The 27,134-nt window shown below is 34.6% G+C and overlaps 1 protein-coding gene across 1 annotated transcript; it reads right to left on the bottom strand.

Moving 5' to 3' along the window:
• Positions 1-12,054: 12,054 nt before the first annotated feature.
• On the bottom strand, positions 12,055-16,166 carry LOC144844734 (lathosterol oxidase-like). Its single transcript, XM_078701782.1, has 4 exons — positions 16,128-16,166; positions 14,772-14,986; positions 14,088-14,220; positions 12,055-13,655 (listed from the first exon to the last, which is right to left on the bottom strand). The coding sequence occupies exons 2-4, from the start codon at positions 14,979-14,981 to the stop codon at positions 12,880-12,882; spliced, it is 1,119 nt and encodes a 372-aa protein (XP_078557908.1). The 5' UTR covers positions 14,982-14,986; positions 16,128-16,166; the 3' UTR covers positions 12,055-12,879.
• Positions 16,167-27,134: the final 10,968 nt, after the last annotated feature.

Below are 27,134 nucleotides of genomic sequence, written 5' to 3'. Positions count from 1 at the left end.
GCTACTGATATGCTATTGTGCTATTAAAGTCTAAGGGTTAAGTGTAACTGCTATAGCAGCTATTTTTCCTATAGCTGGAAAAGCAGTTGTGGTTGCTACTGATATGCTATTGTGCTATTGATGTTTAAGGGTTAACTCTGACTGCTATAGCAGCTATTTCTGCTATAGCAGGAAAAGCAGTTGTGGTTGCTACTGATATGCTATTGTGCTATTGAAGTCTAATGGTTAAGTGTAACTGCTATAGCAGCTATTTTTGCTATAGCTGGAAAAGCAGTTATGGTTGCTATTGATTTGCTATTATGCTATTGAAGTCTAAGGGTTAAGTGTTACTGCTATAGCAGCTATTTTTGCTATAGCTGGAAAAGCAGTTGTGGTTGCTACTGATACGCTATTATGCTATTGAAGTGTAAGGGTTAAGTGTTTCACCGCTATAGCAGCTATTTCTGCTATAGCAGGAAAAGCAGTTGTGGTTGCTACTGATATGCTATTGTGCTATTGAAGTCTGAGAGTTAAGTGTTACTGCTATAGCAGCTATTTTTGCTATAGCTGGAAAAGCAGTTATGGTTGCTATTGATTTGCTATTATGCTATTGAAGTCTAAGGGTTAAGTGTTACTGCTATAGCAGCTATTTTTGCTATAGCTGAAAAAGCAGTTGTGGTTGCTACTGATATGCTATTATGCTATTGAAGTGTAAGGGTTAAGTGTTTCACTGCTATAGCAGCTATTTCTGCTATAGCTCAAAAAGCAGATGTGGTTGCTACTGATATGCTATTATGCTATTGAAGTCTAAGGGTTAAGTGTTTCACTGCTATAGCAGCTATTTCTGCTATAGCTCGAATAGCAGATGTGGTTGCTACTGATATGCTATTGTGCTATTGATGTCTAAGGGTTAAGTCTGACTGCTATAGCAGCTATTTTTGCTATAGCCGAAAAAGCAGTTGTGGTTGCTACTGATATGCTATTATGCTATTGAAGTCTAAGGGTTAAGTGTTACTGCTATAGCAGCTATTTCTGCTATAGCTGGAAAAGCAGTTGGGGTTGCTACTGATATGCTATTGTGCTATTGAAGTATAAGAATTAATTCTTACTGCTATAGCAGCTATTTTTGCTATTAGCTCGAAAAGCAGTTGTGGTTGCTACTGATATGCTATTATGCTGTTGAAGTCTAAGGGCTAAGTGTTTCACCGCTACAGCAGCTCGAAAAGCAGATGTGGTTGCTACTGATATGCTATTGTGCTATTGAAGTCTAAGGGTTAAGTCTTACTGCTATAGCAGCTATTTTTGCTATAGCTGAAAAAGCAGTTGTGGTTGCTGTTGATATGTATGTTAGTACTAATTATTGATGAGTTGCTAAGTTGATAATTAAAAAATAGGCTTAATTTATAATATTAAAATAACAAATAAAACCTCGTAATTTTCAATAATCATGGCATTTTTTAATGAAATATACATTATGACTAATTTTGCGCACCATATATTTGTAAGACCGGACCATATTTGGCTGCCAAAAACAGTCCTACTGCCCGGACCGATTTTATCCAGGCTGGACCAGTTTTGGCCCTGGTACAGATGGGTGCAATAATCACCTTTTCCTAACCTTGGAGACATTGATTTGTATAAGGATGGTGGCATGAAGCTATATAGACCCATTGTCTATGTTGTAACTTCATTTATTCATTAAACATATGAAAGCATTTAACACATTTAACACAAACAATACTGAACAATTTTACATCTCAAAATTGCAGTGCATATTATGAGAAGAAACAAATAAGCATAAGGTTGCTTATAAATGATGAAGAAATATTAAAATTTTTAGGCATGATGACGTCATAAAAATTAAAATATTTTTATCTCATGCTAAAGAAAGTTGATTGACCTACACAATATATAAATGTAGGAGAAAAAGGAATACAGATAAGCGTGATGGGCTCCATTGAATGTGATGACCAATAACGAAAGAGACAAAAATTCTATATTTTACATTCGTGTGGCCATACGATGACGTCACAATGTTTTTTTAGCCTTATCGATGCATGATCCGATATCTATAACTCATCAACTTCTAGAATTTGTAATAAAAATAAACGGTTCACGGTTTACTTTAGAAACTATGACTGTTTTAAAAAAGACATAATTTTGACGATTTTTTAAGCTTTTTCATAAAAAACGCGCACGAATTGTCTAATTCAACGTGTTCGTATGGCGTCATTTAAACTAGAAAAGGTCTAAATTGTTTTCAAAATTACTAGGAAAGGCTTGAAAAATATAATTCAAGAGAAAAAAATATGTTTTTAATGCTACGTGCGCACCGCGCGCGTAAAAAATTGCGCGCCCGTGGGAATTTTTGACATGCTCAAAATGACAAGAAACGCATAAAAAGTTGATTAGAAATTAATTTTGCGCATTTTAAAATTTTAAATGCGCGTGTGCGCGTAACTTCTTGTGAAACATGCCATTTTTAATCCGTAGAAAGTTTGCCCCTGATATGACTTAAATTTGTGTCAATACTAAATGACTTTTGGTTTTTAATCTATGATCAATCATTGAAATTCATAAAATTGCGCGTAAGTCACGTTGCGCAACTATGACGTCATTCAAAAATAGGAGGTGCACAACTTCACGTAAATGCCCATATGTTGTCAAAGTTATGAAATGTTATGTTTACACATTTTAGAGAAACGCGACTCACAAAAAGGAAGGAAGGAAAGAAGAACTAGACATGAAACTCGTCACTTTGACGAGTTAGTTATCCGCACGACAAACGCCACGTGCACGTCATACGTTGGAATATTGCACACAGAAAAAGATTATGTCATTATGACCTGAACTGAAGAATATCATATCTTGTTAGTGCTGAATTCTGTCTATTTTGTGTCATATAGTATATACAGTATAATCTGTATACATATTACATACAGTGTAGAATTACGGGACCCACCGTTTATTCCAATTTTTAACATGGCGACGGTATTAAAATTAAACACTAAGATAGCAATTTCGGAAGGACATTATCTCACCAACAACATATTAACGTGTAGAAGAAATTTGAATACGTAGAATATGGATGCGTGCTCGTTTAAATGTGATGAACTATGATGCAAAATATGAAAATACGACTTTTTTTATTCAACTGGCCATATGATGACTTCACAACATCCGATTGGCAAAATGTTCACATTAATTCGTATCTACAGTCCAATAGCTTCCAGAAAACGTTTTAATCATAATTATCACTTTTTTATTCTAGCTATAACAGATTAAAATTTACTGTAAAGATGAAATTAATAACCCTGTTAATTATAATTTTTAGGCATGATGACGTCATACAAATTAAAATATTTTTAACTCATGCGTAAGATAGTTGATTGACCTAGACAATATTAAAATCTCGGAGAAAAAAGAATACAGATAGGCGTGATGTGCTCCATTGAATATGATGAGCAATAACGAACGAGACAAAAATCCTATATTTTTCATTCGTGTGGCCATACGATGACGTCACAATGTCCGGTTAGCCATATTGATTCATGATCCGATATCTACAACTCATCAACTTCCAGAATATGTAATTTAAAAAAAGTTCACCTCGTTGTTTAGAATCTATGACTGTTTAAAAAAGGGCATAATTTTGACGAATTTTGACAAATTTTTTAACTTTTTAATCAAAACTGCACGTAAATTATCCAATTCAACGTGCCCGTATGACGTAATTTTAAGTCGAAATTGTTTAAAAGTTGGTAAAATTACTAGAAAAGACTGAAAAAACATAAATCACGCAAAAAAAGTTTTCAACGCTATGTTCGCACCATGCGCGTAAAAAAATGCGCGCGCGTGGGAATTTTTTACATGCTTAAAATTACATGAAATGCGTAGAAAGTTGATTAGAAATTGATTTTTTTGCATTGTGAAATTTTAAACGCGCGTGCGCGCGTAACTTCGTGTGAAACATGCCATTTTTTCCCCATAGTCAGTTAGCGCAAGATATAACTTAAACTTTTGTCAAGTTTCATATTAAATTGTTATATGGTTTTCAATCTATGTTAAATACGCGAAATTCGTAAAAACGCGCGTAAGTCATGTTGCGTCATTCAAAATAGGAGGTGCACAATTTCACGTAAATGCCCACATGTTGACACAGTTATGAAATGTTATGTTTACATGTTTTTGAGTTACGCGAGACACAAAAATGACAGAAAGAAAGAAGAATACAGAAAAAAAAAAAGATGATGAAACAGGACAGTTACAAGGAGTTATCCGCTCAATGCGGATAACTAATAATACAGAAAAACTAGATTTGAACTCGTCACTTTGACGAGTTCGAGTTATCCGCGCAAACGCAACATGCACATACGTTTATATTATATGAACGCCGACAATTATTATGCCATCATATGACATGAAATAAATATGTTTACAGTGCTGAATTGTACCTATGTTGTACCATACAGCATATTACAGTATTTACAGAATACACTGTATATGTTATATACAGTGTAGCATAGACGAAATTACGAGACCCATCTTTTAAATCAAATAATTAACACGATGACGTCATCAAATTGACATATAAACATAACTATTTTAGAAGCTAATTATCTAAATAATTACATTAATACAAATTTCTTTTTTTAAATGACTAGGAAAGACTGTAAAATCATAATTCAAGTGAAAAACACATGATTTTCATGCTCTGTGCGCACCTTACGCGTAATTTTTTTCGCGCGCGTGGGAATTTTTGACATGCTCAAAATGTCATGATCAGCGTAGAAAGTTGATTAGAAATTAATTTTGCGCATTTGGAAATTTTAAATGCGCGTGCGCGCGTAACTTCTTGTGAAACATGCCATTTTTAATCCATAGAAATTTCGCCCGTAATATGACTTAAATTTTCACCAAGTGTCAATAAAAAATGACTTTTGGTTTATAATCTATGATCAATCATTGAAATTCGTAAAATCGCGCGTAACTTACGCTGCGCGACTCTAACGTCATATAACGAAGTTTCCTGCACATCTACAGCTACAGGTCAATCTTATGACAAAGTTATACAAAGTTATGTCTACCAAAATTTGAGATATAGCTGCAACAAAAATCCGGGAAAGAAAGAAGAATAAAGATGAAAAAAAAAAAAGATATTTACAATCACAAGGGTTATCCGCAACTTTATAAGTTGCGGATAACCAAAAATATTGATCCCATACAATAACAAGGAGTTATCCGCTCTACCAAGCGGATAACTAATTATTAAGGACAAATACACTTGTTCCTTGCTCTCAATAATAGAGAAAAAATCCAATAATTCTCATTACAAAAATATCTGAATATACATGTGGAGTAATTTTTTTTTTAGGATACATGCCAGGGGTTTTAAATGAGGGTGGTTAGGACAATACACATTGAATACACTGTGTATACTAATAAAGGGTTAGGTGTAGTTGACACAGTGGAGGTTATTTAAATGGTTAGGTTCAGTTGGTTAAAGGGTTTGGTTTATTAAGAGGGTGGGGTTCAGATGATAGTTGAGATTATTTAGAGGGTTGGGTTCATTTGATGCTTGAGATTATTTCAACGGTTAGGTTTAGTTGACAGTTCAAAATTTCTTGAAAGGGAGATTCAGTTGATACTTCAGATTCTTTAAGTTTCTGTCCAAAGAAATTTGATGCAACATGTTAATTGCAATTGTGGGTTGCATATATCCCAAAACACCGATTTACAAATATAAAAAATTAATTTCATTGCAATGTGTATAAGTATGTGGTTGGAAGATGTTTCTATAATGTTGATGGTAGTTGTTTTTATAACTCAAACAGCTTTAAGTACTGTATTACAGTATTGCCAATAACCTAGCATCCGTCTGTTGCAAGCTGTATATAGGAGTTATCAGTTTGATTGTTCAGTTAATAAGTATGGCTGTAATTGATATAATGTAATGACAAAGTAGTACATTGTGATTTAGGTTTTCTGAACCAAATTAAACACATCGTCATTGCTAACAAATACGAGACATTCGCAATAATTGAATTGCGTTCAGAGCTTGATAATTCAATCAGTGAGAATGAACCATCACGATAAGTTGTAGTTTGTTTTTGCTTGTACTTAATTGTATTTATTTAATTTTTTTTTTTTATTTATTTATTTTTTTTTTTTTTTACTGTATCTATCAGTTGATTTTTAAATGCCTTGTCATTCTTTTATTTCTTATGTTTAACTTTATAATGTCATTTGTTAATTTTGCAAATGTTAATTTCTGTTCATTGTAGGGTTTTTTTTTGTATCATCATTGTAAACGACACTTAACTGCTGTATGGAGACTAAATGAATAAATTTATATTTACTAAACTTTCAAAACACAATTAAATCCAAGATTTAACCACCCTCATGTGAAACGCCTCATGTGAAACGCCTCATGTGAAACGCCTGACGTGTATACCCTTAACAAAACATCACTCCAGATGTAAACCGCCAAGATCTAACCACCCTCATGCAAAACGCCTGATGTGTATACCCTTAAAAAAAACTATTAATCCTGACATAAACCGCTAAGATCTAACCACCCTCATGTGAAACGCCTGACGTGTATACCCATAAAAAAACATCACTCCAGATGTAAACCGCCAAGATCTTAACACCCTCTTGTAAAACGCCTGACGTGTATAATCTAAAAAAAAAAACATCACTCCAGTGTAAACCGCCAAGATGTAAAACGCTCCTGACATAAACCGCCAAGATCTAACCACCCTCATGTGAAACGCCTGACGTGTATACCCATAAAAAAAACATCACTCCAGATGTAAACCGCCAAGATCTAACCACCCTCATGTAAAACGCCTGACGTGTATAACCTTAAAAAAAACATCACTCCAGATGTAAACCGCCAAGATCTAACCACCCTCATGCAAAACGCCTGATGTGTATACCCTTAAAAAAAAACTATTAATCCTGACATAAACCGCTAAGATCTAACCACCCTCATGTGAAACGCCTGACGTGTATACCCATAAAAAAACATCACTCCATATGTAAACTGCCAAGATATAACCACCATCATGTGAAACGCCTGACGTGTATACCCTTAAAAAAACATCACTCCAGATGTAAACCGCCAAGATATCACCACCCTCATGTAAAATGCCTGACGTGTATACCCTTAAAAAAAACCATTAATCCTGACATAAACCGCCAAGATCTAACCACCCTCATGTAAAACGCCTGACGTGTATACCTTAAAAAAAACATCACTCCAGATGTAAACCGCCAAGATCTAACCACCCTCATGCAAAACGCCTGATGTGTATACCCTTAAAAAAAACTATTAATCCTGACATAAACCGCTAAGATCTAACCACCCTCATGTGAAACGCCTGACGTGTATACCCATAAAAAAACATCACTCCAGATGTAAACCGCCAAGATCTGAACACCCTCTTGTAAAACGCCTGACGTGTATAATCTAAAAAAAAAACATCACTCCAGTGTAAACCGCCAAGATGTAAAACGCTCCTGACATAAACCGCCAAGATCTAACCACCCTCGTGTGAAACGCCTGACGTGTATACCCATAAAAAAAACATCACTCCAGATGTAAACCGCCAAGATCTAACCACCCTCATGTAAAACGCCTGACGTACGTGTATAACCTAAAAAAAAACATCACTCTAGATGCCAACCGCCAAGATCTAACCACCCTCATGTGAAACGCCTGACGTGTATACCCATAAAAAAAACATCACTCCAGATGTAAACCGTCAAGATCTGACCACGCTCATGTAAAATGCCTGACATGTATAACCTATAAAAAAACATCACTCCAGATGTAAACCGCCAAGATCTAACCACCCTCATGTAAAACGCCTGACGTGTATAACCTAAAAAAAAACATCACTCCAGATGTAAACCGCCAAGATCTAACCACCCTCATGTAAAACGCCCGACGTGTATAACCTAAAAACATCACTCCAGATGTAAACCGACAAGATGTAAAACGCCTGACGTGTATAACCTTAAAAAAAAACATCACTCCAGATGTAAACCGCCAAGATTGAATCACCCTCATGTAAAACGCCTGACGCCAGATGTAAACCGCCAAGATCTAACCACCCTCATGTAAAACGCCTGACGTGTATAACCTAAAAAAAAACATCACTCCAGATGTAAACCGCCAAGATCTAACCACCCTCATGTAAAACGCCCGACGTGTATAACCTAAAAACATCACTCCAGATGTAAACCGACAAGATGTAAAACGCCTGACGTGTATAACCTTAAAAAAAAACATCACTCCAGATGTAAACCGCCAAGATTGAATCACCCTCATGTGAAATGCCTGACATGTATACCCATAAAAAAAACCATCACTCAAGATGTAAACCGCCAAGATCTGACCACGCTCATGTAAAACGCCTGACGTGTATAACCTAAAAAAAAAACATCACTCCAGATGTAAACTTCCAAGATGTAAAATGCCTGACGTGTATAACCTTAAAAAAACATCACTCCAGATGTAAACCGCCAAGATTGAACCACCCTCATGTGAAACGCCTGACGTGTATACCCATAAAAAAAAACATCACTCAAGATGTAAACCGCCAAGATCTGACCACGCTCATGTAAAACGCCTGACGTGTATAACCTAAAAAAAAAACATCACTCCAGATGTAAACTGCCAAGATGTAAAACGCCTGACGTGTATAACCTTAAAAAAAAACATCACTCCAGTGTAAACCGCCAAGATCTAACCACCCTCATGTAAAACGCCTGACATGTATAACCTTAAAAAAACCCCATTAATCCTGACATAAACCGCCAAGATCTAACCACCCTCATGTAAAACGCCTGACGTGTATAACCTTAAAAAAAACATCACTCCAGATGTAAACCGCCAAGATCTAACCACCCTCATGTGAAACGCCTGACGTGTATAACCTTAAAAAAAAACATCACTCCAGATGTAAACCTTTAAGATCTAACCACCTTCATGTGAAACGCCTGACGTGTATAACCTTAAAAAAAACATCACTCCAGATGTAAACTGCCAAGATCTAACCACCCTCATGTGAAACGCCTGACGTGTATACCCATAAAAAAAAAACATCACTCCAGTGTAAACCGCCAAGATTGAACCACCCTCATGTGAAACGCCTGACGTGTATACCCATAAAAAAAAACATCACTCAAGATGTAAACCGCCAAGATCTGACCAAGAAAACCATTAATCGTGACATAAACCGCCAAGATCTAACCACCATCATGTGAAATGCCTGACGTGTATACCCATAAAAAAAACATCACTCCAGATGTAAACCGCCAAGATCTAACCACCATCATGTGAAATGCCTGACGTGTATACCCATAAAAAAAACATCACTCCAGATGTAAACCGCCAAGATCTGACCACCCTAACTGGTTATTTTCAACAAGCTCGTGTAACACAAAGAAAATCCCAAAAATTATGAAACATAGGGGAAACTATAGATCGATGATTATTGGAATGTATGATCAATAGAAATTTCTTGCCCGTACCTGGCCTTTAAGTATACACAGTTTAAGTGTAGCATTGTGTAATTTTTTTATTGTTTGGCTTTAACTATGACTACATTCTGACATGGTATGGTGTAGTTAAAATATAGCAACTATAGCAGCTATAGCTGAGGTTTCAGGCAAGTGACCAATGTGTCACAGTAGGATAGTGATATAACAGCTATCCCAAGGCTATTTGCAGCCTGTTTTGTAGAGTGGTTTTGTATAGGTGGTGTGAAGCAATTGCACAGGTATTTGTTTGCTGTTTATAATACAAAAGCTATCCCAAGGCTATTTTCAGCCTGGCTATATCAATTATAGCAACTGCAAGCTATTTCAACTTGCTATTATTTGCTATTATTGCTGTATCAGGTATAGCAATTATACAGCTATTTGTTTGCTATTATTTGCTATTATTGCTGTATGAGGTATAGCAATTATACAGCTATTTGTTTGCTATTATTTGCTATTATTGCTGTATAAGGTATAGCAATTACACAGCTATCAGGTATAGCAATTATACAGCTATTATTGCTGTATGAGGTATGCAATTACACAGCTATTTGTTTGCTATTATTTGCTATTGTTGCTGTATCAGGTATAGCAATTATACAGCTATTTGTTTGCTATTATTTGCTGTTATTGCTAAGTGACCAATGTGTCACCGTAGGATAGTGATAGAACAGCTATCCCTAGGCTATTTTCAGCCTGTTTTGTATAGCATATACACAGCTATTTGTTTGCTATTACTTGCTATTATTGCTGTATCAGGTATAGCAATTATACAGCTATTTGTTTGCTATTATTGCTGTATCAGGTATAGCAATTCCACAGCTATTTGTTTGCTATTACTTGCTATTATTGCTGTATCAGGTATAGCAATTATACAGCTATTTGTTTGCTATTATTTGCTATTATTGCTGTATCAGGTATAGCAATTACACAGCTATTTGTTTGCTATTATTTGCTATTATTGCTGTATCAGGTATACAGCTATTTGTTTGCTATTATTGCTGTATCATATATAGCAATTACACAGCTATTTGTTTGCTATTATTGCTGTATCAGGTATAGCAATTATACAGCTATTTGTTTGCTATTATTTGCTATTATTGCTGTATCAGGTATAGCAATTACACAGCTATTTGTTTGCTATTATTTGCTATTATTGCTGTATCAGGTATAGCAATTACACAGCTATTTGTTTGCTATTATTTACTATTATTGCTGTATCACAGGTATAGAAATTATACAGCTATTTGTTTGCTATTATTTGCTATTATTGCTGTATCACAGGTATAGCAATTACACAGCTATTTGTTTGCTATTATTTGCTATTATTGCTGTATCAGGTATAGCAATTATACAGCTATTTGTTTGCTATTATTTGCTATTATTGCTGTATCATATATAGCAATTACACAGCTATTTGTTTGCTATTATTTGCTATTATTGCTGTATCAGGTATAGCAATTACACAGCTATTTGTTTGCTATTATTTGCTATTATTGCTGTATCAGGTATAGCAATTATACAGCTATATTGTTTGCTATTATTTGCTATTATTGCTGTATCAGGTATAGCAATTACACAGCTATTTGTTTGCTATTATTTGCTATTATTGCTGTATCAGGTATAGCAATTACACAGCTATTTGTTTGCTATTATTTGCTATTATTGCTGTATCAGGTATAGCAATTACACAGCTATTTGTTTGCTATTATTTGCTATTATTGCTGTATCAGGTATAGCAATTATACAGCTATTTATTTGCTATTATTTGCTATTATTGCTGTATCAGGTATAGCAATTACACAGCTATTTGTTTGCTATTATTTGCTATTATTGCTGTAATCAGGTATAGCAATTACACAGCTATTTGTTTGCTATTATTTGCTATTATTGCTGTATCAGGTATAGCAATTATACAGCTATTTGTTTGCTATTCTATTGCTATGTTTGCTGTATCAAGTATAGCATTTACACAGCTATTTGTTTGCTATTTATTGCTATGACCAATCCTGCGCCTTAGTGCATTTTGAAACAGAATGTTGTATTAGAGTGACAATAATGTAGGCCTATGTTTCGAATAATCTGACACTGATTTCACAATGGATCCTGCCATTGGATTTTGTATGATCCGATGATGTCATGATGATGCATGATGAAGTATTTATAAACCGACCGATCAGTCTCAGTTTCAACCAATATATGTAAAATACTGTGTTGGGTAGCCGAGTAGTTAGGACTTGACTTGACTCATACACCGGAGAACGGAGTTCAACTTCCAGTCCACTCAGCTTGAAAATACTAGGGAGAAAAGGTGGAGTGGAAAGGAACTTGTCCCCCCTACCACATAATGCCGAGGCTTAGTACAATGAGCTCCTAACAGCGCATTTCCCTACGTTCAGAATATGAACACGGGACTCACCTTTAACTTTTTTTATACTGTGTAAACTATCGTTGCATTGCTGCTATGTATGTTGTATAACAACTTCTACAGAAAGACAACCAACATAATCGTTTATTTTAAAATTTAATATATTCACATATTCTGTATATTATTATTTATGTACATTTAAAATAAAGAATATAATCTATCTAAATTTAATAAATTAATAAAAATGTTTAACCTTATCAATTCAATTTAAGTGCATAATAGCATACTAGTCACAATACCGCTTTATAATGGCGGCGTACAGACACTTGCTACAGTTGCCTCTATGCCATGGTTATAATAACATTTTCACATAATATACTATAATAGGCCTATACAGTACTGTAAATATAATATATAAAACATAATTTTAACAATCGCCTCTTTAAATTATACCATTTATATATGCGTATGACGCTGCGTACGGACGGCGCCGAAGCGCTTGGACGCGCACACCTCAAAAGTGTATATCGTGAACCGACAAACATTCCGGGCGTAACGTAATTGCATTTCCCACCACCAAAACTTCATCGAGCTTTGTGGTCGTGCTTGTTAACTTACTTTGTTGGAAATATAAGTAGAAACAAGCTAGCATGCTTTAACAACAAGCCACAACAATTTGTATAAGGCATATCGTCTGTCTATTAGCTTAGGAACCCCTGTCGGTTGACACCTGTATCATGTTTGTAAATCTTTAGTAAAAGATGTGCTTTATTAAATTTGAATGACAACAATCAATAACTGTATCTAATTATTGGAAGTTCAAGGATATAATCAGGTTATATTAAGGACCAGGGAAGAGTTAAATTAACTCAAGTTAAGTTAATGTAACTCTTCCCTGCAAGGACTTATAACGGTTATTATTTGGTTATAATGCACGTTGCCGGAGATTCACATAAACGAAAAAGTTGGCCAAACTATTATTATCTAGTGCTGTGTGCACGCTGGCGTTGCTGTATTAACGAAAAAGTCTGACAGTAGTATTGAGGGCTACAGCAAGACAAATTACGTTGATTTTGCAAAAAGTGAATATACAGCTCTTTTGTAAAATTGGTCATACTTGGCTTGGTTGTTTTATCATTTTTAATGAAGACATCATCACATAGTTGATCATCAATTGGTCCGTCTTTTCCAATGTTTGACCAATCACATAATTGATCATGCATATCAAGAGAGTGTACTTTTCTTCTACTTCTTATGGTGACGTTTCTGTCGTTTGTCATTCCTTTTGTTTCTTGTTGCTCATCAGTGTTGTCGGTTGAATGAGGTGAAGGTTCCTTAAATGAGCCAAACTTTCGATCCCAAAAAGTGAAAAACTGGCCGTAATTGTACTTAAACGTTAGGTGATGATCCGCATGATGCCGCGCTCCGTTTATATACTTCTCTGTCCATGATGGTAACTGTATCTCTCCATCATGTATGAATACCGCCCAAACGTTGCCGAAAACCATTACTCCTAGGAACAGGTGTTTTTGAATTGGAACGAATATACCACAAAGGTAGTACGGTAAAACCTGCATGAGTCCGTCAAGCGGGTGAAAGGCATGGCTTGCAAATGGCGTTGTAACCTTATAAGAATGGTGCTGTTTGTGAATATGTTTATAGAAATACTTATGGTGCGCCAGTCGGTGCGCTCCATAGCTGAATATGTCCACAAATAATAGGCATACTGTAATTTCTGGAATACTGCTAAACCATCCTGTAGAAAAAGTGAAAACATTGCATTGAAGTGCCAAAGTTATGTTGCGGAAGAGCGAGGTGGGTTTTGGGAGAAACAATGATTGAGAAGGTGAAATGGAATTTAAGTTTAGAAAATCAGAAACACAAAACAAACCACATAACCAGCAAGCTTTTTTTTTTACCACGAGTGTGGAATTTAGACTAGGTACTTGCTTAATGAAACATGATTATACATGGCTCTCCGATCTTGAAGAGGTAATATCTTTTTAGCTTAAAACACTCCTAAAACAACCTCCCATCAAAACCCTTTAGGAAGATCGATCGAATACAAGTTTTCGACGCAAAGTCCGATCTCATTAAAAAAAATTACACGGCTATTTTAAGGAAACTATTTTTTAAATTTTGCTTTTTAAACAAACCATTTTCCATTTTTTCTATTTAATACTCTTACCTAACAAAGCTGTATCGTAGTTTTCTCGAAGGTTGGTCTGTCCATTTGCCAGGACAAATATAAACGGGATCGACAAAAAGGATAGGACGGCGATGGCGGAGCATGAATGCTTGATCTCTCTTAGCAATTGATTCTGTATAAGGAAGAATTGATATTAATTATGTAAAGGAACTAACAGAATTTCAAATAATGTCCTTACTTAAAAATACTAGGAAGTCTGTCGAATAGTGGTAGGCCTAATTACATATACGTGAACATTTCAATTCTGTGGAAGGTGGATTATATTGCGACATTGTAAACAAAACAATTAGGGCAAAGTGTCCGATTCAGAGAACAATTTTTTGTGATAAGGATTTTAAATCACATGCTTTGGGGATTGTTTTGAATCTTTTATGAATAAACATATATAATTTGTGATTTATTCATGTAATTAAGTCAAATGCCATGTCAAATAAATGTTTTTAAATTGATGAAATTGATCCTCACACGTGGAAGTATTTAAAAAAATAAAAAGATTGAGTATGCTCCACTTAATGGATAAAGTATACATCATGTATTTTGTTTCAAATAAATTGATGTATTCAATTTCGCTCATTATAAGTCAGTGTTGACACGATACAGATGTAAATCGTGAACATTATCGGCATTCGAAACCTTTTTTAATAATCAAGACGTTTTACGAACCTTGCCGAACAGCGGGTGCTGCATTACCTGATGATCGAAGAAAAAATAATAGTTGATGGCAGCTACTACGACATAAAGGAAGAGAGCGGACGAACATGCAATCAGATACAGGCTGGTAATCTGTCGTTTTATGTTATCCTCACTAACAAATGTAGGGTAGAAGTACGGTGTAAAGAAGTATGTGTCGGCGTATAACAAGGCAGAATCCATCTTAACTGTAGAAAAAACAAAATAATAAAGGTTTGTCTAACATAACATTAAAGTGGATGAAAAAAACTCAATTGTTGTAAACAAAATTCAAAATGACTTTACTGGCGCATTTCAAGCGTAATTTTAACTGGTACTTACTCAATTCACAGAGAAAGAAATTAAGTTCTAACTTATTCCTCTACATCAATAATTGCATATGTTCAAAGGTAGGTTTTAATATCTCCCCATGAAGCTTTAAATAGTAGTATTATTTAAATAATAGTGGAGCTGCAGCTTGGTGGTTAAGGTGCTTGCCTTCCAATCCCAAGGTCCAGAGTTCAATCCTGATTAGTGCCAGGGTTGTAACTCACACAACTCTTTCAACTTCACTCCCTAAGCCTCAAATGAGACTTATAGTTTATAAGCACAATAAATTATAAAATAGTTTATCTATCCTGTAATTGGCGAGTTTGTGTTCGTTGTTGAAAATGCGTATGAAATATAAACAAAATGACAAGTTACTGCCGCAGGCTCACGCGTAATTTTAACTGGTTAGAAGACTCAATCAACGGAGAAAGAAATTAAGTTCTAACTTTTTTCTCTACATCAATATTTGAATATCCGTGTCCAAAGGTAGGTTTTAATATCTCCCCATGAAGCTTTACATAGGATAATAAAATGAGGCTCTTTCTTCGCGAATCAGATCTTATGCGATCATACCGACAATACCGAAAAGTTTCGGCACGCATCATGAGTGTGCACAATCTTTGTCATTCCGTTGTTTTTTTCCTTTGTAGTAGGATTAGCCTATATATGTTATATCATTATATTCAATAACATTCTATAAGGCTTCAACAAATAAGTTACAGTATATGTATGTACTGTATCCAACGAGAATTATAATATTATATAGGGATGTTACTGGCACACTGTTTTACAATCTTGCAGTAAAATGGAATTTAAAATTTACAACGATAAGTGAATCTAACAGATTAAAAACATATAATATAGTAATAAGCATAATATTATTTATTCGGAAACTTTGAAAAAGTACATACTTTATCAGGAGAAGTAATAAATACAATATAATGACAGTATACTCGTAAACTAAATTATTCTTGTAATCATTATTACTATTTAAAAAATGAAGAAATTAGTGCCGCCTACCGTAAATCAAATCTGTGCCGTTGCTAACGTCTTCTCGTGCATAAGAGCCAATGAGCTTTAATATTACAAATGATTTTATATATAACACTATAAAAAGGCGTATGCAAAGAGAGAGCCCTCTATAAAAAATGACGTAATTCATCCAATCATAAGAGAGTCAACATATCAATATCCATAAGTAAAACAAACATTTAGTGTAAAGATAATGTTTCTGTTGTCATTCTAAGCCGTCCCAAAAGCCAAAAGAATTCAATGAATTACAATCAATTCATAAATGCTTAAGGGGTTTATCACGTTGGGTATATAGCACACATTCGATATCTCCTTCAGGTTGATTTTCAATTTTTTGAATTCCAATAAGTTGACATAAAAGTTCAGAAAAAGCCTTGACCGGAACGTACTGTAAACTATATTATGGATGACACATTAAATTGTAGACAGAGTAAACAATATAAAAATATCGATTAGTGAATTTGATATTTGTGTTTCCTGGAAAATCTAAAGTTAGCCCGGTTTTCATACAGGTATCAGTTGTTGGCGTCACGAGCAGCCTACAGCAGTGTGTGAAACTATTTTGTCGTCTGGTTAACTTTACATAAAATATTTTGTGGAGTATTTTACAAAGAACTTTCTGTTTATGTGAGATATTCTTAGCAAAAACCACAGATACTATTGTTGATAATATTCCATGTTGTGAACAACTTTATCGTCATAGTAACATATCACCATGGTGATAACAAACATTTTTTAATTCACTATTCAAATTTAGTTGACGACACGCGTGAGATAGAATAACTCGATATCATTGGCCTAAATTACAATTTTAATTGGCATAGACAATATTATTTAGATAAATGTTGTTCATTAATTTGGCTAAACTTCGGAGCCGAAGTACAGTGCTATATTATTCTAATTATTCAGCGACATACCACAATCTATCTCAACAGTCTTAACATAAATATGGACTCGGAATGTATCGTACAAAAACACAGTCATAATGTTCCATGTTCATTATATGATCATAACTTTTACAACTTATTTCCATATACACAGAGGTGTCCTAAATAATACCATTAGGGCCTACGCTTCTTGCTTTATTATAAATTAAATAATGGTGATAATGAAGTTTTATATGCAGAACTACTAAATCAAACTCAAGTAAAACAAACCAAATATTGACATAGACTAGTTTGACAAAAAAAGTATAGTGTGCCCAAATATGGTAGTGATATGCCCAAACATCATCGTGTCATAAATGGGCACATCACATAAAGTTTGATAGTGTAGACAGAGATTAGACTTTTCAATAATTAGTTTATAAAGGCCTATTTGCTAACTACCTTAATTATATTTCTTATGACAAGAGTTGTTATGTGTCTGATGACGAGTCAAATGAAAGCTATATATTCGTACTTACATGTCTATTTAATCATTAGTTTTCTCCAGACATCACTTAAGATTGTATCAACTGTAAATACAGATGGTTGAACAGTGAATACTATGCAAATATCACCACCTGTATTTAGAAAAAGACAAGTTGAAACGTCATAAAAAGCAGATTGCCTGAAGAGCCTGAAGTTATAAACACATTCCTTATTATCATTATTTATTCTTTGCAAAACATTGTCATTACACCATCGTTTAATCAATAAAGTTGTTAGGTAAATACATTTTCAGCGAACTTTGCGAGTGGAGAGAGCATTTCAAAGTTAATTTGCCAAATAACAAACAATTAATTGATAATACTATATGGTTTTTGGGTGAATCAATATTTACGATGGACTTTGATGATAACCAATGATCTAGTGAAGGTCAATAACAAATGGAGGAATGACGTTCCCGATTCTCAGTGCTGTAACTTCACATTACGACAACATTGTCCAGTATCGTAGTAATACCATGGGACTCATGGGTTAACGTGATGGTCTTGTGAAACACATGTAATGCTTCCCGTAGCCAAGCAGGGTGGTTCTTTTTTAAATAGCGTTAGGCGCAACTGAAGAAAAGTAGTCCTCGTAGTAAATTACAAATTAGGGCCTACTTGGCTAGGTAGAATTGGTCAAAAGATTGCCGTGAGAAGCCTATTACTAGAACTTTCGCTGCTAGTCTAGTTTGAAAGGGCACTTCATGAAAATGGGGGTCCTTATATACGAACCACCCTGGCTAAGGACTCATGATACTGTGGGCACATTTAGATATAGTACAGAGAATAGCCTTGGATAAATGCACCAGACTTTTGTGTCCTCTATCCGGATTCAAAAGTCGCTTCTAAATTCCTCTTTTGTGTGCTAAAATAGTTCCAGACAGTCTCGTGGTAATTTGTATTATTAGCTGATATACTTGGTATAGTTTCATACACAAATCTAATTCTATTTTTTTTATCAATTTAATTTTGATAATCTAATTATATTTGACAGTGTAACACGAAGTAGGTCAGAAAAGAAATTCAAGTTCAAGTGACATTTTGCCCAATTTGAGTAGAAATATCAAAGTGCGTGATCTTTTGTGAAAGTTCACAACTTAATTTTAGTGGTCAAATCAGTGTGAAGAATTTGTATGTTGTTTTCTTTTTCGCATCGGAAACAAATTATCAAAACATGCTCTGGGCTCTTATTAATCATTATATCTGAATTGTTTCAATTTTCATGCAGGGAAGAATTCCACATGGACGCATCGGAAGGACACAACGGGAGGTCTAAATAATCCTGAGGGTAGTTTCTATGTACTATAATTTTACAAAATAAAAAAAGATTAAATTAAAATTAATAGATTGGAACCTAAAATTGGCACGTGCTGTCAATAAGACGCCCATACCCAGACCTAACACAATCCTCACAAATTTGAAGCACATATCGCCGTGACGGTTTTGTGTATGTAGGGGGTACAAGTCACCAACCACAGACGCCGTGTTGACACAACATGTTCCAAAATAGCTATTTTAACAAGCATTGTCTCCAGCCTGGTGCAAGGAGACAGAGATTGGTTTATTTATGTTTAAAATTATCTAAAATCCTTCTGAAGCACGTTAGGCGTCGATTCCAGATGCCCGCCATAGATCCAGAAACTCCAGATCTCAGTGATTGCGAATTGCGTCGAGTCTTAGTTGGGCATTACTACAGGTGGTTACATTTCCGCTTTGATATCCGATTAAACATTACTGTGAGTGATCCCATTTGATATATTTATCAACGTGTATCTCTGTGAACACCTGTAAGGTAATTGACAGGTGTGTAAATGCCATGTCTAAATTATTAAAGTAGTATATAATATCAAAGACCGTATCTTTACCGTAAATCAATTCATGCGGCGGGATAATTGCGATCAAATTAGTAACGGAAATTGACCGAAAACATATTATTGCATAGGATACCGTATAACGCCTATATTGGAATAAGCTACCGTATTGAACAATAACGTTATGCAATTTCGTATTATTCAAATGTGTTATTCATGTTGAGTGAATGATGAATGAACAGTGTGATGTCTACATCATTTTTGACAGTCGCCCTGGGCTTAATTCTTCTGTTTTGTTTTGACTGTTAATACACAAGTATGTGTATGACTTTTTTATACCATCAAGTCGGTTGAAACCAATTTTACTTGTTCATTTGTAAATAATAAACAATATTCAGTTATGCTGAAAAAATCCTAAACATGCACCTTTTTTCTAGATATAGTTCGACAGATGATCGGTTACTTGTAAATTGCCCTGATCTTTATAAAGACGCTAAATATAATATGATATCGTTATAACTTTTAAGTTTACACAGATTTCTCCAGTATTTTTTTTCAGATTTTCCAATTCAATTATACCGGATCTACCTATTAATAGGCGTAATGACATTCAATTCTATATTTTAAATTTCCTGTTTGGGCTCAGATGCCCTGGGTTTGATCATACATTTCTCTTTATGATCGGATGTAAATGACAGCTAACCTATTTATTATTATATCTATTATTATATATGACTCGATCGGTACCGGTACTGTGTGGTATTATAAACAGTAGGGGAATTTTCAAGCAGCACTTTTTCTAGATTATTCACCCTTAAAATGTTGATGAAACATAACACAAAGTATATTTTACAACTAGGACGAAGTTGACGTTTAGTTTCTGTTGTTGGTCCATTAGGGAAAACATGCCACATACTTTCCACATTCAATTGACTCTATGTAATTGCTTAGCGGGCTACTGGGATGATATCGTCACTAATCTGTCAAAACCTCCATCTCCACACAGAACAGAACTCAACAAGATAAAAATAAATTCTTTGTTTTTAACTAGTATTTGATATCACTTTACAAAAAATTAGGCTTAGGTGACTTTTTTACTAGGGTTTCAGTGGTTTTGGTTTCAATACCTTGCACGCACCTCCTCGTATGTAGCATCAAAGAATAAATATAATTTTATGTAAAACACAGTATACAACCCCCCCCCCCACCCCCACCCTAAAAAATCCCACACAATGTTCTGCTTTCTGATTTGCTGTTGCAACTAAAAAAATGAAATGTTTGACAAAAAGCATTCTGCTTGAAAATAATGCCTGACGAAAGATAATGTTATCTAAAGTTGAGTTGTGGCTTGGTGGTTATGATGCTTGGCTACCACTCCAAGGGTCCTGGGTTCAAGTCTCGTCACATGTCAGGATTTTTCTAAGGACAAAATTATAACTCCACTCCCAAAGACTTGTAATAAGACTATATGTAGAGCATCTTGTGTATATGTGTGTCTAGTGAACCTCTGAGGGTTCATTCCTAATGATCAGCAATTGCTGGATGGATCACCCTCATTAAATATGGTAAAAAAAAATATAAAAAAAGTATGGCACTATCTTCCGTTTCTGGCTGCTTTTTCTTGATCTGCCTATTCAAAGTCTGTTTTTATTAATCTTCATTTATTTTTCATGTTTGTAGTCGTAGACCTATTATTGAATTGTAATGTTGCGAACCTCGGGTTTGTATAGGCGTAGAGTTTTCAATTTAGGATTTCTGTAAATCATTCGTTGCCAGAACGTTCAATATAAACCATGAAATTCTTATTTTCTTTTTCTAATGATAAATAGTGTTTTGGCAACCACTTGTTAAATATAATTATAGTTTAGTATCATTTGTGTCAACAGGAAACAACTTTTTAAAGCAAACAAGTTTTATCAAACTTTGATAGGCGTAGGCCTATTCATATCTTTCAATGATAGAGAAGATGATGTAATACTGTGTATTATTATATTATTTTCAAGTAGACCTTTTGCAAGCAAGTATGGTTATCCACTATGAACGATAATGGATTAGTGAGAATTGTAAATTCAGCATAATTAAACCATATACGATTTTGTAATAAATCTTTTATCACAAAGAACTATATCTTTGTGATATTGACCTATTCGTGAGAAGTGAAAATGAAAATCGAATTTGTACTAATATCAGTACTATTTTGTAATAATCTCTGCCATTGTTCGATAAACTGAGGTATGGTACAGTAATTTGTAATATAGTAAAAACTCACTGGAAATTAGGAATCAATTGTTTTCATTCATACTTTCATAATCAACTATTTATTGTACCCTAGAAAATAAATCAAAAACAGATTCTTATTTTCGTAAAAGCAGGAAAAGAATCATGTGTGAAGGATGGGGTTGACAACTATTCAAAATACTTCACAAAATATAGAGAGCGACAGGGGTGCGCTATTTAATATTTTGGCCAGTAGCCTAAAGATACAGACTCGAGATTTGATAAACTTATGTGACGTCATCACATATGTATGTTGTTACTTACACACAATTGTGGAAATTATCGATCAACAAGCGAACATTTAAACAAATCATCTAGTAGAACCTGTAAAAACTTAGGTTAGTCTTACTCACGGATTTTCACTGCACACGTTACAAAGTACAGTATAACGTATTAGCTTACCAATTTTGTCTGGTTGCGCATGCGTATTTTGCGGAGCGACACTTTCAAACGAGCTCCAAAGAATGTTAAACTAACAATTATCATAACCTTCATTTTATAGAAGCTATATTATATTTCAAAAATGTTTTTATAAAAGTATGGTAGACGCTGCACTTACGGTAATTCATGGTAGACCTTGATGATAGACCTGAAGCTATAACGCGTAGCTCTAAATGACACATAGATCGTGCTTAAAATCACTTTTAAGTTTGAATTCCAAACAATAACTATAAAACAACTCAGCATTACCAAAAACAAATTTGTTAAAATTAATAGGCCTAAAATAATGAATACTTTTACTTTGTTATTTTCACGTTTACTTATTTATTCTGATTATACAGTTAGTATTACAATATTATACAATTAATGAATGTTTATGAGTGGAATGGTACAAATAATGGCATAGATGAAATATAACCTTTCATTATTCACCGAATGACATTATTTGTACCATTCCACGAATTTGATTCACATCGAAACAGTAACATTTATTTGTTTTTAACTAATATTATATATTATATTTATTTGGATTTTATAAACTGTAGGCCTACTGGTACTGTAGTGTTAATTATGTCAACAAACGATCAAACAACCCTAGGCCTACCTAGGCTAAAGCGCCTAGGCCAGCTAGGCTAGAAAGGCAACGATACCATGACGAAACTTCAACAGGCAACCGGCAAGGCATCTTATAGAGATGCTCCATTAAATAATCAAAATCATGCAAACGATCTAAAGCTAATTAAAACACTCGAATCATCGCGGCGGAAGTACAAAATAGGCGGCGCTGTTGGATTTCTAAAGTAATGGTATTAACAAAATATTTTCCAAACGCGAAAAGATTTTTTTTTTCGTACACGAAATCAATTAAAAAAAGTACTATTTTGGTATTAACTTAAAGGGAATGATATCTATCACAACATCTTTCTGATTAGGGGTGTACCCCTTCTCCTACTTTAGACACAACTTTATCAATTACAAACATTTACTTGTTTACAGTGTATTGAATGTGTTACTGTATTAGTTGTCGCTACCAATGAATATTTGTCATAGAGGGAACTCTGCACTCACTCATGGTAGTTCATCTCCTTACATGAATATAGTTCAGGTTTTAAAAGAGTTAAACAAACGGCAATAAGCATTAGCATACACAAAAAAGAGACATACTATTAGGCCTATATGGTTACATAGGCCGGGCATAGGCCTAATAATGTACCGTAGGTCCATGAATAAAAACAAGCCCTGCTGTATGTCAACATTTGTTATACAAATTTCCAGGGATTTATACATTTGACATCTCCACAGTACATTCATATTATATAGTGCAATTTTATTTTTACCTTTACTTGTAAAATCATACGTGACACCGCCCTACATCATGAGCACACTGCAATGTTTGTTTCATTCAGAAATGACCCGGTATAGATTGAAGTCGAGCTCCAACGAAACGCGTACCAAGTTACTATAACAGGGCATTATAAATTTAAATATGATGAACGTAAGGCCTACATCTGTTGATCAAGACTTTGATATTAACAGTAGAACCATGAGTCATAAAATGTGTAAATAGAATAGATTTATAGTCGGCCGCAGTGTTAAAACATATTTCTTGAAAGTGTCCTCTTAATAATTAATGGGTGTCCTTAAATATGGAATCTATACAGTATTCCAATTTAATTCATCAACTCAATTAAAACGGCTCACGATTTAAGGAATAAACGCTTTCGGGGTGGCGCCAAAATCTAGAAAATGGAGAAGCCACCCCCTCCCAAAGTAAAGAAAATCCTACGGTGTCATTGCATACCATATATGCAACTCGTTCTACAATTCAATTTGTTTTTATCTAAAAACGTTGCAAATCTTTCCGGGGAGTCCTCATTCACTGACATATCCAGGAAAGTTTCCGCACTTTTTAGGTGGTTATGCTGCATTTTTAGTAGTTTTAAAATTTAAGTTTATTAGTATTTTAATTCTTACACATTTTAATAAATAAAAACTACCGGAAAACACTCCATTTTACACATGATTTAATATTCTTTGTACCTCTACCCATATGAGTTTGTTTTCGGCCCCCGTGTGTGTATATGTTTGTCTGTCGTCTGTCTGGTTGTCTGTCTGTGTGTTACCTCCACCTAGGGGTTATGTTTTCTTGTCTGTTTATGGCGCCCGCGTAAAGACAACAGTCTGCCAAACAATGCCACAATGATCCATGATCAATCATCAAGGGGTAGTTCAATTTAGAAGGGTAAGGTCAAGGTCATGTCACTCCACAATAAATTTTGAAATAAATTATAGTACTAAATACTGTTTAACGAATGCAGGTTTATGTTAACATGAAAATAAACAATACAAACACATGATATTTAATAGGAATAAAACAGAATACACGAGTAATAAATAAGCTGATTGTGTCACTAGAAACATTATTTGTACTAAATCAAAAGAAAAAAAGACGTTATGCTCTGCAATCAGACATATTATGCTTACGTAGCGTTACTTTAAAACCTCTGGGGTTATGAAAGGTGGAGGAGCATGATAGCTTTATGGCCTCTTACAGGTTCACACAACAACACATTCATGTTTTATGCATAATAAAGTAGGCTTTCACAAACAGTAGTCCCTATGCCTTCATTTTTGGTTTAATCATTTTTCTCCTCTATTTATATAGGCTGTTTCCACTGTTTGCAGTGAAATTATCTCCTTTCCTCAAAACAATCTAGTTTGTGATTGGTCAAAATAGTCACGATAACTACGCCGATTTCTGAATCTGGCGCAGACGTCAAAACTTAGCGCCTATGAAAAAGTATGCAAGTAAGCGATGCGCCATGGAATTTCAATACTGTATTAAACAAGTTATGTTTTTTTATGTGTATAGCCCGCTACTATTTATTAGGCGTCTAATTATAGGCTTTGTGGTTATAGGCTACAATTAGGCCAAACTAGGCCTGAATATGCTCTTGAAAATAAAGACCTACAAAACAGTCTGCAAAAGAGATTTAAAGAAAGCTACATTTTTGCTAGTCTAAGCCTATTAAAAAAAATACACATGTGTACTTAGGCCTAAGCCTAGAGTGGCATTTGTAAAATTATATATACAAGAAAGAAGAGAAACAGGATGGGGGATGGATGGAAACTGAAGCAGACTGTATCAAGACAACGGCAGAGATGTAGAGATTATGTTACAGGCGTGACAACGGACAATTTCTGTTTCACCTTTTCTGTTACTAAGTGCACCAATAACATAGATCAATGAATTTTCTTTTTAGAGTTGGCCAATATATGTGATCTGTTACAATGTGAGAACGGGGGTACATGCTTAACAGATGGGGATGATGGGTACTGTGAATGCCTACCAAGGTACTCTGGTTACAGGTGTGAACATGGTAAGTGTATTAGATGCATGGCGATTAATGTAAGCTGTTTGGCATGCTTGTATTATGTTGTGCTGTTTGTAGGCCTTGTGTGAAGATTGGTATAAATAACATTATACTCTTCCATAGGCCTAATTTAACCACGGCATTATAAAGAAATATTAACGGGTTTCCTCTTAATTCATAGAAGGGATTTAAATATTGTATTCTAAAACCCGAAGTGATTAAATATTTAGCAATAGGACATGATAGAACGTTCTTCATGTGAACTTGGTGTGAAGGGACAATGCATAGGTGATATAACCGGCGACACAGTCGCTACACTGAGCCCCTTTTTGATGTTACGAAAAACATGAAAGAAGGGAGGGGTGGGTGCTTAGAGGAGGGGCATTGACCTTTGTAAAAAAAAGATGCGTTTGCTTAAATCATGTATTTACGTGGGTTGTACTATTAACAGGATTTAGTTAGAAGTATACATGTTAAACAGATGAAAAATACATAAATAATGAAATTCATTACGGTCGGAAAACCTCTATTATGTTTATATAAGGCTATTACAAAACCCAAAAGCTACTTTAAAATGAGTGTTCTCTGAAGTGGAACATTATTACGGTTTGATATACACGAAACCATCCCGTACCACATCCTTAATAAGGCAATAAGCCAAAAATAAAGACAAGCCAAACAATCCGCCTAGTATTGGTCACTAAAAAGTGTGAGATATGAATAACAGGAAGACTTAAACAACTAGAGGGTACTCCAAGAGTACAAACCTCCGCCTACTCTAAAATTCCCCTACATAAAATGCCCCCTGAATATTTTTTTTTATTAGTTCTAAGTGTAAATATGTTAACTGCACACTACAAAGTTGTGGATGACAGTGTGGTGTAATGGTTATGTATCCAGCCTCTCACAATTGAGATTGCTGGTTCAAGTCCCACTGAGGTTTTTTTTAAATTATTTTTTTATTTCTTTTTTTTTGTTTTTTGTGGACCTTGATCTTTGACCCTGACCCTTCAAAATTTAACCACAATTATATGATGTTTCATTGATCATTGTGGCTAAGTTTGGTGAGAATCGGATAAAAACTGTGGTCTCTAGGTAGTAAAATAGTTTTTTGTTAGTTGTGACCTTGACCTATGACTTTTTCCCCTCAAATTCGAAATCGTCCGAGCTTTTGGGGCATAGATCATTGTTGCCAAATTTGGTGAGAATCGGATAAAAACTGTGGCCTCCAGGCTGTTCACAGACACACACACAAACACACACACACACAAACATACAGGGGTGAAAACATAACCTCCTTGGCGGAGGTAATTATTGTTCCTTGAAATAAACATTTATATGAGATAGTTCATAAAATGAATTACCGTATCATGAAAAGAATGAATGAAACATAAAATTATGAAGAAGAGGTTGTTGTCATCTTCTCATTTCCGTATTATTAGTTTTGGAGACATCCACCAGGCCTAGTTATTAACATGTTTTTTAAGTAGACATTTCCCTAAGATGTGGTTACAAAAATGCATTAATTCTACAGGCTCTGCAAGCCTAAACGTTGATTAACAGTTCCTTGAAGGAAGCGAACATTTAGTTTATACAATGGAATCATCAAATCCAAAACATAAAATTATATTCTCAGTTCTGCATTATTAGTTTTGGAGACTTCCACCCGGCCTATAATGTT

Source organism: Antedon bifida, chromosome 6 (genome assembly GCF_963402885.1).
Source record: "Antedon bifida chromosome 6, ecAntBifi1.1, whole genome shotgun sequence".
Taxonomy (NCBI): domain Eukaryota; kingdom Metazoa; phylum Echinodermata; class Crinoidea; order Comatulida; family Antedonidae; genus Antedon; species Antedon bifida.
This window is presented reverse-complemented; position numbering and strand designations above follow the sequence as displayed.

What these genes read in the sequence shown, in the direction of transcription:
- LOC144844734 (XM_078701782.1), bottom strand. Translation starts at nt 14,981, where the DNA reads ATGGATTCTGCCTTGTTATACGCCGACACATACTTCTTTACACCGTAC. An exon ending in AGCACCCGCTGTTCGGCAAG is followed by an intron (nt 14,221 to 14,771) that starts GTTCGTAAAACG and finishes TTCCTTATACAG; the next exon opens with AATCAATTGCTAAGAGAGAT. An exon ending in CTACGATACAGCTTTGTTAG is followed by an intron (nt 13,656 to 14,087) that starts GTAAGAGTATTA and finishes CTTTTTCTACAG; the next exon opens with GATGGTTTAGCAGTATTCCA.